This window comes from Ipomoea nil, unplaced genomic scaffold, assembly GCF_001879475.1.
Source record: "Ipomoea nil cultivar Tokyo-kokei standard unplaced genomic scaffold, Asagao_1.1 scaffold2700, whole genome shotgun sequence".
Taxonomy (NCBI): Eukaryota; Viridiplantae; Streptophyta; class Magnoliopsida; order Solanales; family Convolvulaceae; genus Ipomoea; species Ipomoea nil.
This window is the reverse complement of record NW_017619128.1, coordinates 1210929-1223818: the sequence shown is the minus strand read 5'-3', so window position 1 is coordinate 1223818 and position 12890 is coordinate 1210929. Positions and strand designations below refer to the sequence as shown.

The 12890-nt window shown below is 37.7% G+C and overlaps 1 protein-coding gene across 2 annotated transcripts; it reads left to right on the top strand.

Moving 5' to 3' along the window:
• Nucleotides 1-4222: 4222 nt before the first annotated feature.
• On the top strand, nucleotides 4223-9669 carry LOC109155276. Of its 2 annotated transcripts, XM_019302960.1 has the most exons (6): nucleotides 5982-6110; nucleotides 7862-7949; nucleotides 8025-8151; nucleotides 8253-8540; nucleotides 8942-9049; nucleotides 9139-9669. In XM_019302960.1, the coding sequence occupies exons 2-6, from the start codon at nucleotides 7894-7896 to the stop codon at nucleotides 9478-9480; spliced, it is 921 nt and encodes a 306-aa protein (XP_019158505.1). In that variant the 5' UTR covers nucleotides 5982-6110; nucleotides 7862-7893; the 3' UTR covers nucleotides 9481-9669. The 2 variants fall into 2 exon arrangements, with proteins under 2 accessions (XP_019158504.1, XP_019158505.1); XM_019302959.1 differs by lacking the exons at nucleotides 5982-6110; nucleotides 7862-7949 and adding an exon at nucleotides 4223-4627.
• Nucleotides 9670-12890: the final 3221 nt, after the last annotated feature.

Genomic DNA, 12890 nt, shown 5'->3' with positions numbered 1-12890 from the left:
CTCTCTAGAGAAACCTTGGGAGCAGATCACGAGACCCTCATTGCTGAAGTCTTTGCTCATGAGATCCGAAAGAGGGAATACCTTGAGTACGAACGAAAGAAGAAGGGTAGCAATGTGTAGAAGGGAAGTCTGCCTACAAATGCACGAGAGATTGTAACTGTTTGTGTTGCGTATTGTTCTGTGTAATAATTCTCTCGGGAGAAGCATTTCTGTTGATGTAAAAAGGACCTGTTCGACTTTATCTGTCTTACAAGTCTGATGTTATGAAATCTCTATCTTCTTTCGGGTTTGGAATCATGACTAAATATGCTTAATGCTTTAAGCTTTTATTTCCAACCGTTCAGATGAATCCTAATGGGATCATGTGGCCGAGAAAAGTGGTCCACTCCCCCACTTTGTCTGATACATGATGTGACGTGCATTTAATGCACCCATAAGCACTCGAGTGATTTTCTCTCACCTCATTAAATGAGGGAATGATCGTTTTTGATATGCACACGATCTTATCACTCCCCCATGTTGATCAGTTACCTTTTAGAGAAGAAGAACCGGGAGTGTTTTGAATTTTAAACCATTCATCTCTAAATGGATCGTCCATACCCGGATACCCGGAGTTCTATAAAACCCCTCTTAAACCTTCTTAATCTTTTTACCCTACCTTTCTCACTCTCATTCTTCATAACCCTCTGTCTCTCTCGAATCCTCAACTATGGCAGAACATCCACAAGCATCACCATCTAATCCTGAACCAAAAACTCCTTCCAACCTGGAAGTCCCAAGCTTTCCAACTGAGGACCTGAGATTCATTGAATCCAGAGTACCCTTCATCGTAGGGGGAAATATGTGGGACGCGCATGGATTCCTTGAGTATATCCTGGATAGAAAATTTGGTGAAAACATCATACAGCTCCTCACAGAAACAGGATTATATGGCTTCATCACACATCTTTATACTGTTTGGTACCCGGTTGATGTAACCCAGTTCTATATGAATGCTTCAATATCTTCTGATTATCTGACTATCACTTCCAGAGTCAATAATCATCATGTGGTCATCACCTCGGAGGACGTTCGATCAACATACGGGTTCTCACAGAGAGATGAATCCTACAAGTCAGATATTATCTATTATCATCTCGATCCAGAGGAGTTCTACGAATCCATCATGAACAATCACGCACCACCCAAAGCAGAAATCACATGGCCGTTGAAGAAGAAATGGTTCCGGCTAGATTATGAGTTCACTGTTGATATCTTCAATAAACTCGTCGATCACAAGACATCGGGCACTGATGATGTAACGAAGGAGAAGTTGAAAATGTTGCATGCCTTCTTGAATGGATTTAAAGTCGATTGGTCGAAGATCATATTCAACAACATTGTTCACACCATCACCTTTCATCGGAAGAGTCCAGGAGACATTGCAAAGAAATTAGGATATGGTTTTGTGATAAGCCATCTTCTGGCAACGAAAGTAGTCGTTCTGCGCCCAGGAATTCGACCTGGACAGAAAGCATGTCACATGAAACAAAAACCATCCGGATATGACAAGCAGAAGGCATTGGAGTTGGGAATCCCTATTGAGCAAGTCAAAGCCAAGAGGAAATCAAGAACACCTAGGGTTTCAGAAGATGATCAACCCAAGCCGAAACGACAAAAACGAGAAAAACACTCCTCTCTGAGTAAGGCGAAAAAGGCAGAAGAAACTCCAGCTGTTCCAATCCCTCCAAAATCTCCACAAGAGAAGAAAGACCCAATTCTACCTTCTCCTCTACCAGAAACAATTTTTGTCAAAGACTCATCCGAAGATGAAGAAAATCTGAGTCTCTCTAGAATCATCAAAAAGAGTCACTACAAGAAAAATCGCGAATCGCGACGGAAAATCGCGACGGACTATATTCCGTAGCCATTTAGCGACCGAAATTGCGACCGAATTCATTCCGTTGCCAAATGGCGACGGAATAGGCGATGGAATTTTATTCCGTCGTGACTTTTGGCGCAAAGATAAAATAAAGCCCGCGAAATATTGGCGGCAAATTTTCGCGACCGAATTTGCGATGGAAGTAATTTACGTCGTCCATGTTGCGACGGAAATAGCGACTGATTTGTGTTCCGTTGCTAATTGGCGACGAAATTTGCGACCGACTTGATTCCGTCGTTAAATTAATTAATTTTCAGATTATGGACTAAAACGGCGACGGAAATTGCGACCACCTATATTCCGTCGCAAAATAGTTTTATTAAATTTTATTTTTCTTTTACTTAAACGATGGCGTTTTGAGTATGAAATTAAAATTAAATAAAATAAAAGTTTGTAACCCTAAGTGCAAACATCTTCTCAGAAGTAGAACACTCCACGCTGAACTCCGTCGCTGTGCAGAACGCCGCCGAACGCCATCGCCTTGCAGAACGCTGCCGGACGCCGCCGAACGCCGCAGAACGCCATCGCCGTGCAGCCTCCTCCTCCTCCTCCGTAGCCGTGCAACCTCCTCCTCCATTTGTGACGTACTGGTAATTGTTTAACATATTTCTGTAGCTATTTTTTTTATCTTTCAGTTCAAATTACAATTCAATTGCATATATTTGTGGTTGAATTGAACTATGGTATGTTTGGGAACTGAATTGAACAATTGACAGTTTATGGTATGTTTGGGGAAAACCAATGTTCTATTTTTTTTTTGTCGATTTACTCTATTTTGTTTTTGTTGATTGCTCGATTTTCTTGAAACACCGTACCCCAATGTTCTCTGCATTATTTGGTTCATTATTTTGTTTTTGTCTGGTCCGCCATTCTGTCACTGTACAGCTCTGCTAGGCTGCTAATTGCTATTGCTTGAAAGAAATTGGGAAAAATCTTAGAAGGCCATAAACTAAGAGCCAATTAAAGAGTCTTGAAGTTCATCATATACAAAATCCTAAACATTTACATTTTCATAAAACATATATCAGAAACAAAATTTACACATTAAATAGCTATGGCAATATGCGTAGTGTGATAACTGGATAAGGTTTTTGAATTCATACACTAAAGTCTTTTATAGAAAAATAAAACAGTCATTTTGAAGATTTTGTCTTAAAATACAAAAAAAAAAAAAAAAAAAAAAAGAACAATCTTCCTAAACCACTTAAGAATCAGTAGAAAAGGAATTCTTAATTCTAGACATCTATCATATTGTTTCCTTGAAGTTATGCATTAACATTTTTCAAGATACACCATCAAAATTAAGGACACACATTTGAACAATGGATTGAGAAATAGCATATACTTCCCAGCAAAAGAAACAGAAAAAAGCATGAATGAAAGACATGCAATGAAACATGAGTCAACTCTATTTTCCTTTCTCCAGTTGAGCATGTTAGCCCACATTTGGATTGTTTTATCAATATCAAACTTCTTTGCTTTTAGAAGAAAAAGGAAACAGGGATTTAAAAATAGTTTTAACAGGGATTTATATATGAGGCAGAAATATTTATAATAATTATATGTGGGCCTTTTTTTTGTCATTTCGCATAATTATACTAGATTACATGCATTGAGTACACAAGATTTTATAATTTGACCATGGCATATATATGCCATTTCTTTGGCATGTGGCCGTATAAAGTTTCCCACCATGCTCCATTATATTTAGTGGTTTCATAACTTTGTAATTGTGCAATGCATTGAGGATTGAGTTTTTGTTTTATTTTATTTTATTTTATTTTATTTGTGAACATTGTAAAACCCAATGTTGAGAAAGACAAACTACTTTGAAAATCATGTTAATATATGTGAATATAAATATATAGGCATAAATGACTAATTTGATTGCTTCTTTTTTTGCTTTTTCTATTGCATAATCATTACTTTGAAAATCATGATAATATATGTGTAAATATGTAGGCATCTATAAATGAGTAATATGGATAGAAGTTGGATGTATCAAAGACGAACTCAACGTGGTGATCTTAATCAAGTTTTTATTGAAGGATTAGAAACATTTATTGAGTTTGCATGTAGTCAGCCGAATTTCATGGATGGAACTAAAATTCGATGTCCATGTAAAAGATGTCGTCACATCTCATTTGAAGAAGCTGAGATTGTGAGATTTCACTTGTGCAAATTTGGTTTTGTGCCGAATTACTTTGAGTGGAATAGACATGGAGAAATGTCACACAATCAAACTTCAATGGAGTTTGATGCAAATTGGAGTTTAAATGAGCAAAATGAACTGTTGGAATCATATCAGCAGATGGTTTATGATGTTGCTGGTCCAAATCTCATAGCAAGGAATATGCGTGAGGAGCCAAATGTAGAAGATAAAAAATTCTTCGACATGTTAGATGCTGCTGATAGACAATTATGGTCTGGTTGTGAAAAGTTGACACAATTATCTGCTGTGGCTCGATTGCTAAACATAAAGACAGAATATCGTCTCCCAGAGCAATGCTTTGATGCATTCTGTCAATTGTTTAAGGATGGTTTACCTGAAGACAATAACATGGTTGATAGTTTTTACCAGACAAAGAAACTAATACAAGGGCTTGGGCTACCAGTGGAGAAAATTGATTGTTGTAGGTTGGGGTGCATGCTGTATTGGGGTGATGATAAGGAGTTAACCCAATGCAAATTGTGTCAGCAACCAAGGTACAAAAAATCAAGTCGTTCATCTAACCAATCACTTGTCTCTTACAAGAAAATGTATTACTTGCCATTAGCTCCAAGACTTAAGAGACTTTATGCTTCAAAAACAACAGCTGCTTTTATGAGATGGCACAATGACGATCATGGCCACGATTCTGGAGTTATGTGTCATCCTTCTGATTCGGAAGCTTGGAAGCATTTTAATGCAACACATCCATCATTTGCATTAGAAAGCCGTAATGTTAGGTCGGGTTTATGCACAGATGGATTTCAACCATTTGGACAGTCAGGACAACAATATTCTTGTTGGCCTATCATCATTACACCATATAATTTGCCTCCATCCATGTGTATGAAAGAGCCATATATGTTTCTGACTGCAATAGTGCCTGGACCCAACAACCCTAAGAACAAACTCGATGTTTTCCTACAACCTGTTATTGCTGAATTGAAACAATTATGGGAAGAAGGTGTGCTAACTTATGATGTCTCTTTGCAACAAAATTTTCAAATGAGAGTTGCTTTGATGTAGACAATTAGTGATTTCCCAGCGTATGCTATGTTATCAGGTTGGGGAACAGCAGGAAAACTAGCATGCCCGTATTGTAGGGAACATTCACAAGCATTTCGGCTTCCTAATGGTGGAAAAATGTCATGGTTTGACAATCATAGGAAATTCCTTCCACTTAATCATCCATTTCGCTTGAACAAAAGAAGATTCATGAAAAATCGTGTGGAAATAGGTCATCCTCCACCGATTAAGAATGGCACAGAAATTTTAAGAGAAATCGATGAATTTGGACTATTAAAAGTTACAGATGCTAATGCAGAAGAGATGAATAAATCATGCAGTCGTAGTTGTGGATGGAGAAAACGAAGTATTTTTTGGGATTTACCATATTGGGAATCAAATCTCATTCGACATAATCTTGATGTCATGCACATCGAGAAAAATGTTTTTGAGAATGTTTTCAATACAATAATGGTGATTCAAGGTAAAACAAAAGACAATGCGAAAGCAAGAGAAGATTTAAAACTCTTTTGTAACAGAAAAGAGTTAGAAAAGAACCATGCCACAGGTAAATACCCAAAAGCTTGTTATTCATTAGACAATAAGCAGAAACAAGTGTTATGTGAATGGGTGAAAAATCTGAAATTCCCGGATGGTTATGTCTCAAATATGGGAAGGTGTGTAGATATGAGCAAGTATAGGCTATTTGGAATGAAAAGTCATGATTGCCATGTTTTCATGCAAAGGTTAATGCCAATTGCATTTCGAGAGATGTTGCCAACCAAGGTTTGGGAAGCATTAACTGAACTAAGCATTTTCTTTAAAAGCTTAACTGCAAGAGTCATTAAAGTGGAAGAAATGACAAGACTAGAAGATGAAATCTCAATAATTCTCTGTAAATTGGAGAGCATATTTGTTCCGGGATTTTTTGACTCAATGGAGCATTTGCCAATACATTTGCCATATGAGGCTAGGATTGCTGGGCCAGTTCAATATCGTTGGATGTATGGGTTTGAAAGGTAACTTCTATAGTTACTTTTTATTTAAAATATTAATGATGTTAGATGCAATTGTATCTAATATTTGAATAAGTTTTATTCTTTTTTTCAATTTAGATTGCTCCATGAGTTGAAAAAAGATGTGAAAAACAAGGCTAAAGTGGAAGGGTCAATTTTGCAATGCATATTTAGTGCGTGAAGCCTCTATATTTTGTTCTCATTATTTCAAGCCACACGTTTATACACGTAGTCGAAAAGTTCCTCGAAATGATGATGGAGGAGTTCTTGAGGAGGACGAAGAAAATTTGTCCATATTTAAATATCCTGGTCGCTTATATGGAAGATGTAAGACAAGAAGACTAACTGATGCAGAGTATTTGGCAGCACATACTTATATATTGCTTAATTGTGAGGAAGTACAGCCTTACATTGCGTAAGTTCCACATCAATCAATTAATTAATGATAGTTGAATCATTCGTGAGTTTATAATTGTGTTATATAAATTTACAGTTTATATGAAGAGATGTTGAAGGAACTTGATCCCAGGATAAGTGAGTTAGAACTTGCAACACAACTACAACAAAATTTTGGTTCTTGGTTTGAAAATTATGTAAGTCTTGTAGTCAACTACTTCTCTTGGTTCTAAATAATTTAAAACCTAACTCTTATATGTAAATTTTTCAATGGCACAGGCACGCCAAAATGAAATAGAGAACAAATATATATGTGATTTGTCAAAAAGGCCACTGAGAACTGTGAAATCGTATCCTGTGTATTTTGTCAACGAGTATAGATTTCACACAGAGTCATATGGTGAGAATAAATCAACAATGAATAGTGGTGTTTGTGTAAGTAGCACATGTGATGATTACTATGGCAAGTTGATGGAAATATTAGAAATTGAGTATACTGCCTTGCCAATTAAACGCACTGTCTTGTTCAAATGTGAATGGTATGACCCAACACCTAATGTTGGAGTAAAGGTTCATAACCGATATAATTTGGTTGAAATAAATCAACGGAGAAGGTTTCACAAATTTGAGCCATTTATTTTAGCAATGCAAGCTATTCAAGTTTGTTTTGTTCCGTACCCTAGTATGAGACGAGATAAAGTTAATTGGTTAGTTGTGTGTAAAGTTCAACCTCGGGGATGGATAGAATCTTTCAAAAAAGAAAATGGCCAAACGAAAGATACTGCTTTTCAAGAAAAAGAAGTTGAAGAAACTGAAATTGCAAGTGCTGTGGATGATGATTCTTTCGTTAGGTTAAGTGATGAAAATGTGGAATATCTCGACATTCCTGACGACAATTCAGATAACAATGAAGAGGAAAATGATGAGCTTGACTTTGACTCTAGTTCGTCAACTAATGAAGATGAAGATAATGATTGTTATAATGATGATGATGATGACGGCGACGATTATGAAAATTAGAGTTTATGTAGGTAATTCAAAAGTAATGCTTAATAAATATATATTATATGAAACACTAATATATATTACACTTTTCATATTTTGTAGGAAAGATGCCAAGAGGACGTGGAGGTCGTTTTGCAGCTAGACTTTTGTCAATAAATGTTGTACCACGTAATGGAAATCACACATCGGCATCGGCATCGGCATCGGCATCAGCATCGGCATCGGCATCGGCATCGGCATCGATTCCCATAGTAGCATCAAGACCCTTATCACCATCCACGCCATCTACGGCTACTAATAATGGTCAAGTTGGACAAGATGCAGTTAGGCAACAAGGTGATATGGTTGACTCTGTAGGAGTGCATGGACGCCTACGAATTGATGTTAAGGATAATATGTAAGTTAAATTAAAATGAAATTTATTATTTGAATATATATTAATTTTTTAAATTTTGACTTTTCCTTTTTATAGGTTGACTAGCTCAGATGTATGTGCTAGAAAAATTACTAAGTTGTTCAAAGAAAGAATAGATCCTAATGGTTATGCATGGGGACAACTTAGTGTTGAGACAGTTGAATTTTATTGGGAAGAATTCAAGGTAATATTTAATCTCATGCATTGTATTTTAATTCTAAAGTGAATTATTGTTATTTTGTTTACATGTCTAACGTAAGTTCGTATTTACATTGTGTTTTGTAGAAATTTTTTGAGTGGGATGCTACTAAAACTGCTGTAGTGTATAATGCTTGGGAGATAAAGGCTAAAAGAAGATATGCTGATTACATAAGTAGAATAAGGAAAAAGCCAAGACCTCCCTATGTCCCACCAGAAATATGGATAAAATGGAATGATGTTTGGAATTCTGAGGAGGGAAAGAAGAAAACAGAATTGGCTAAGAAAAATAGGCGTGGAGGAGTTTTAACTGGAGTTGCTCAATCTACCCATACCACAGGATCAACACCTCACGTAAAAGTTGCAGCTCAACTTGTAAGTTCATTTGAATTGTTTAAGTTATTATAAGTATTATGTGTTTTTTATTATATGGAAATAAGATATGGAAACCTGAGATTTATTTGAACTTGAATGATTTGATAATGAGGATTGATTGAACTTAGGAGTAGAAACTGCAAAGTTAATTTGGGAAGCACTAGCTTAAATCTTTTAATGAGGATTCTAGGTAGAATGAATAACTAGAGTTTACTTGACTCCAACTTTTATGTTTTTTGTTGATTGTGATTGTGTTTTATTGTGTTTATTGATTGATGTTGGAGATTATAATTGAATTGTATTATATATTGAACAGGGAGATAGTCTTATATACAAAGGAAACTCTGCCGAATTTTTTCTTACTTTAATAATTGCTTTTGTTTGTTAAATATAATTTGTAGGAAGGACAATTGGGTCATTGTCTATCGTATTATGAACTGTTCAGGCATACACATACCAAACAACACGATGGGCAAACATTCATAGCTGAAAAAGCCAAACAAATTCATGTAAGTTTAATTTGGTTTAATTTGTTTTAAGTTTTTAAAAGATATATGCCTTTACATATATTTTGTACTAAATCTCTAACATATTTTAGGAACAAGTTGAATCGCAACGGGAGATGTTGGCAGAAAATGGGGAGCAAGTGGATGACAATCAATTATACTATGACGCGGTTGGTGGACACGATAAGAAAAGAAGAGTTTATGGACTTGGTTCATATGGTTGTTCTGTTGTTCATGGTCCAACTAATGATAACACTTCTGGCAATATGACACCAACATCGCGACCACCCGACAATACTACTTCTACTTCTGCAAATGTACAACATGAAATTCAGAGTTTGAAGGAAACTATTCTCCTTATGCAACAACGACTTGATGCTATTGATGGCGGGAGAGCGGGTACTTCATCATCACCTCCATCTCAAATCAATTGATTTTAATGGTTGTTTGTTAATTTTGTTTAGACTTGAATTTACTATTATATTATGTATTAAGTGTGGATTGATAATGTATTATTATGTTGTTTAGACTTGAATTGACTATTATATTATGTATTAAGTGTGGATTGATAATGTATTATTATGTTGTTTAGAGTTTAATTGACGATTATATTATGTATGAAATGTGGATTGGTAATGTATTAGTATTTTAACTTAATTTAGAATTATGTTATCTTTTATTTTAAAAACATTCATTACTATTTAAAATAAAAATTATATTTTAAAATAATTCAAAAACGCGACGGAATCGCGATGGAAAATAAGATTTGCGACGGAATATTTGTTGCCAATGAAGCGACGGAATTACGACGGAAAACATTTCCGTTGCGAAATGAGCGACGGAATTGGCGACCGAAAAGATAATATGGCGACGGAATATTCGGTTCAGAAATAACGACGGGTTTGCGACGGAAACAGTTCCGTTGCAAAATTGGCGATGGAATTCGCGACGGAATAATTCCGTCGCCAAATGGCGACGGAAATAATCCGTCGCGAATTCCATCGCCAAACGTCGCGACGGAATTATTCCGTCGTCTACCAAAAAACGACAAGGCGATAGACGACAGAATATATTCCGTCGCCATTCCGTCGCGAAACGCGATTCGCGACGGAATATTGCCCATTCGCGACGGAAAATTTCCGTCGCGATTCGCGCTTTTTCTTGTAGTGAGTCACTTTCGATCTCCCATCAAGGCGAAATCTTTCCCGAAGGAATCTTCTACACCGAAAGCAGACGACACGAAAGATGCATTCCCGCAGGGGGAAATAATCACGAAAGAAGCACTTTCTGAGGGGGAAGCTCAACCGAAAGATGTTCTTCCTGAGAAAATTTCTGATGATCAAGAACCCAAGTCTGATCTCGGTTCTCCTCAAGACCACCATCCACAAGAACCTACTTTGGCAGATCAACTCCTTAGAGAGCTGACACAAGAACCTGCTAATGTAGACATGGAGGCCAGTCGCTTAAGTCTTCCACAAGAACCTGGGTCACCAGAAAAGACGAAAGAGGCGACTGATGCTCTGATCGTTGTGCCTTGTTTGCCACAAGAACCTACCAATACAGAGCAAGTAATTCTGACACAAGAACCTGTGTTGGTAGACGAGACAGCCGTTGTCCATGTAACTTCTCCGGATATACCGAAACCTTCAGCTCCAGCTCCTGAAGTAAAGGCTTCTCGTCGTACACGAGATCAAGTGCTTAGAGAATCCATTGAAAGGGATTACAAACGAGTTCTGCAGTGGCAGAAGTGGCGCACTGCTCCACTACGGACCTTTCTTGAAACTTTTGAAGCAATGCAGGACGAAGAAATCTTTGCACTTGAGTGGATTGGCACTGATGACGTTTTAAAAGCTCTTCGCATTGAAGAAATCAATCGCGTTTTCTCTTACAAGATGACAAATCGCACTCTCGGGAGAGATAAAGCTCCAATCTGCATCGAGCTTAACAAGCCACCCTTGGATCCAGTTTATGAAGAAGAAATGAAGCAACTTCGATATGCCATGTTGCTATCAAAGATCAAGACCTCCTTAGAGAAGGAACACCAAAATGATCCAAATTGTAATGTCAGTGGCACGAAAGATGAGCTTGGACGAGAGATTGAAGAAGACGAGAGTAATGAAGATGAAGATGAAGATGATAATGATGATGATGTTGATGATGCTGATGATGAGAATGATGATGATGATGATGATGATGATGATGATAATGATGATCAGATGGGTAATGAAGGTGTTCAAGAAGCCGACCCCGAAGACAGTCATACAATCTTGATCGGTCCTGACTATGACACCTATCCTCAAAGATCTCCCTTAAGAAAACTACCATCTGACAGTGATGACTCGGAAGAAGTTTCAACTTCTCATCTCAAAGATCTATCTCGTGCCATTGTTCCGCATACCCAACCCATAGATGAGACTCCAATCAAGCAAGGAAACGAAAGTATGCGTGAGGGCAAACTGGAAGCCTCACCAATTCTTCTTAGCTCAGCTAGTGGTGGAAAACGGGAAGCACCACCTCAAGATGATCACATGGACACATCACCAACAAACATTGAGGAAGAATCCCCTGCAGAGTCCCCACGGACTATCATGAACATCATGAGAGAAACTGTTCATTCAGCCGAAACCATCCATAGGCAATATCTTGCTCTACGAGATAAGGACACGAAAGTTATGGATGATCTATGCAAGAAGGTCGATTTTCTGATAGCAGCACAGTCTCAACCTCGATCTCCACCTCCAGCACAGCCTCAACCGCAGCAACAAAGCCAATCAGATCACAAGACCCTTGAGAGAATGACAAAGAAACTTTATGATCTCAAAGTTTCTTTGAACAAAGTTGCGCGACAACAACACGAAATCAAACACTCTCATTTTGGTCTCAAAGAGCGTGTGGATTTGGCCTGTACAAAGATTGACACATATCAGGACAATTCGTACCAACTGGGCGAATATGCACTTCAAATTCTCGGGTATGCTCAGGATATCTTGCTTGCAATCAACAAGGTCTCCTCCATTCCTCCTACCACCTGTGCTGATGATGCCAAAAAGGGGGAAAAGAGAAATGATGACAAAGATAAGGATGGTGACCAGCCGAGAGATAACACGAAAGATCAAGCTCGTGAAACACGACACTCTCCCTCTCGGACACCAAGAGACTATGACCAAAGGAACACGAATCCATCTCATCCACCTTCCAAGTCTCGTGGTTACCACTCCTCGAAGCAAAGATATCATGGTCGATACCAATCCTCCAAACAAATTAAGCCTCGACAATCATTTGGTTCTGAAGCCAAATACATCTTCACAGGACTGCCAAAGAGAGAACAGACGAAATTAAGGCAGAAACTTATGAGAGATAACAAAGTAACTATGGATGGCATAGGAAACTTTGTGGACTTCGTCCCATATGAAGAAGGCAGTGGCAAACGATTCGAGGGTTGCAATAATCCTATTTGGTTGAAAACAAAAGACAATTATACAAGACAAAATCACATGAGCACTCAAAATGAGAGAATCAAAAGAGCAAACAAAGAACTGTGGAGGAAGCATGATGAAGAAAGAAAGAGAAGAGAAGATGAAGCAATGGAAAGAGAAAGGATCAGGAATCTCATTGAAGACCTCTCTAATGTAACCAAAGACTCCCCACAGAATGTCATGCACAATGCAGCTTTCAAAGTGCACAAGGAATCAGGAAAGAGCTACCAAGAAGGCATGAATTCGTTTGAACTGATCTCGTGGTGGAAGTATGGTATTGTTGAAGGAAGTAACATTCGGGAAGCCTACAACAATTACACTGGTCTGAACATCAAAGGAGAACATGAAGAGCTTGTCAGGACTAATCC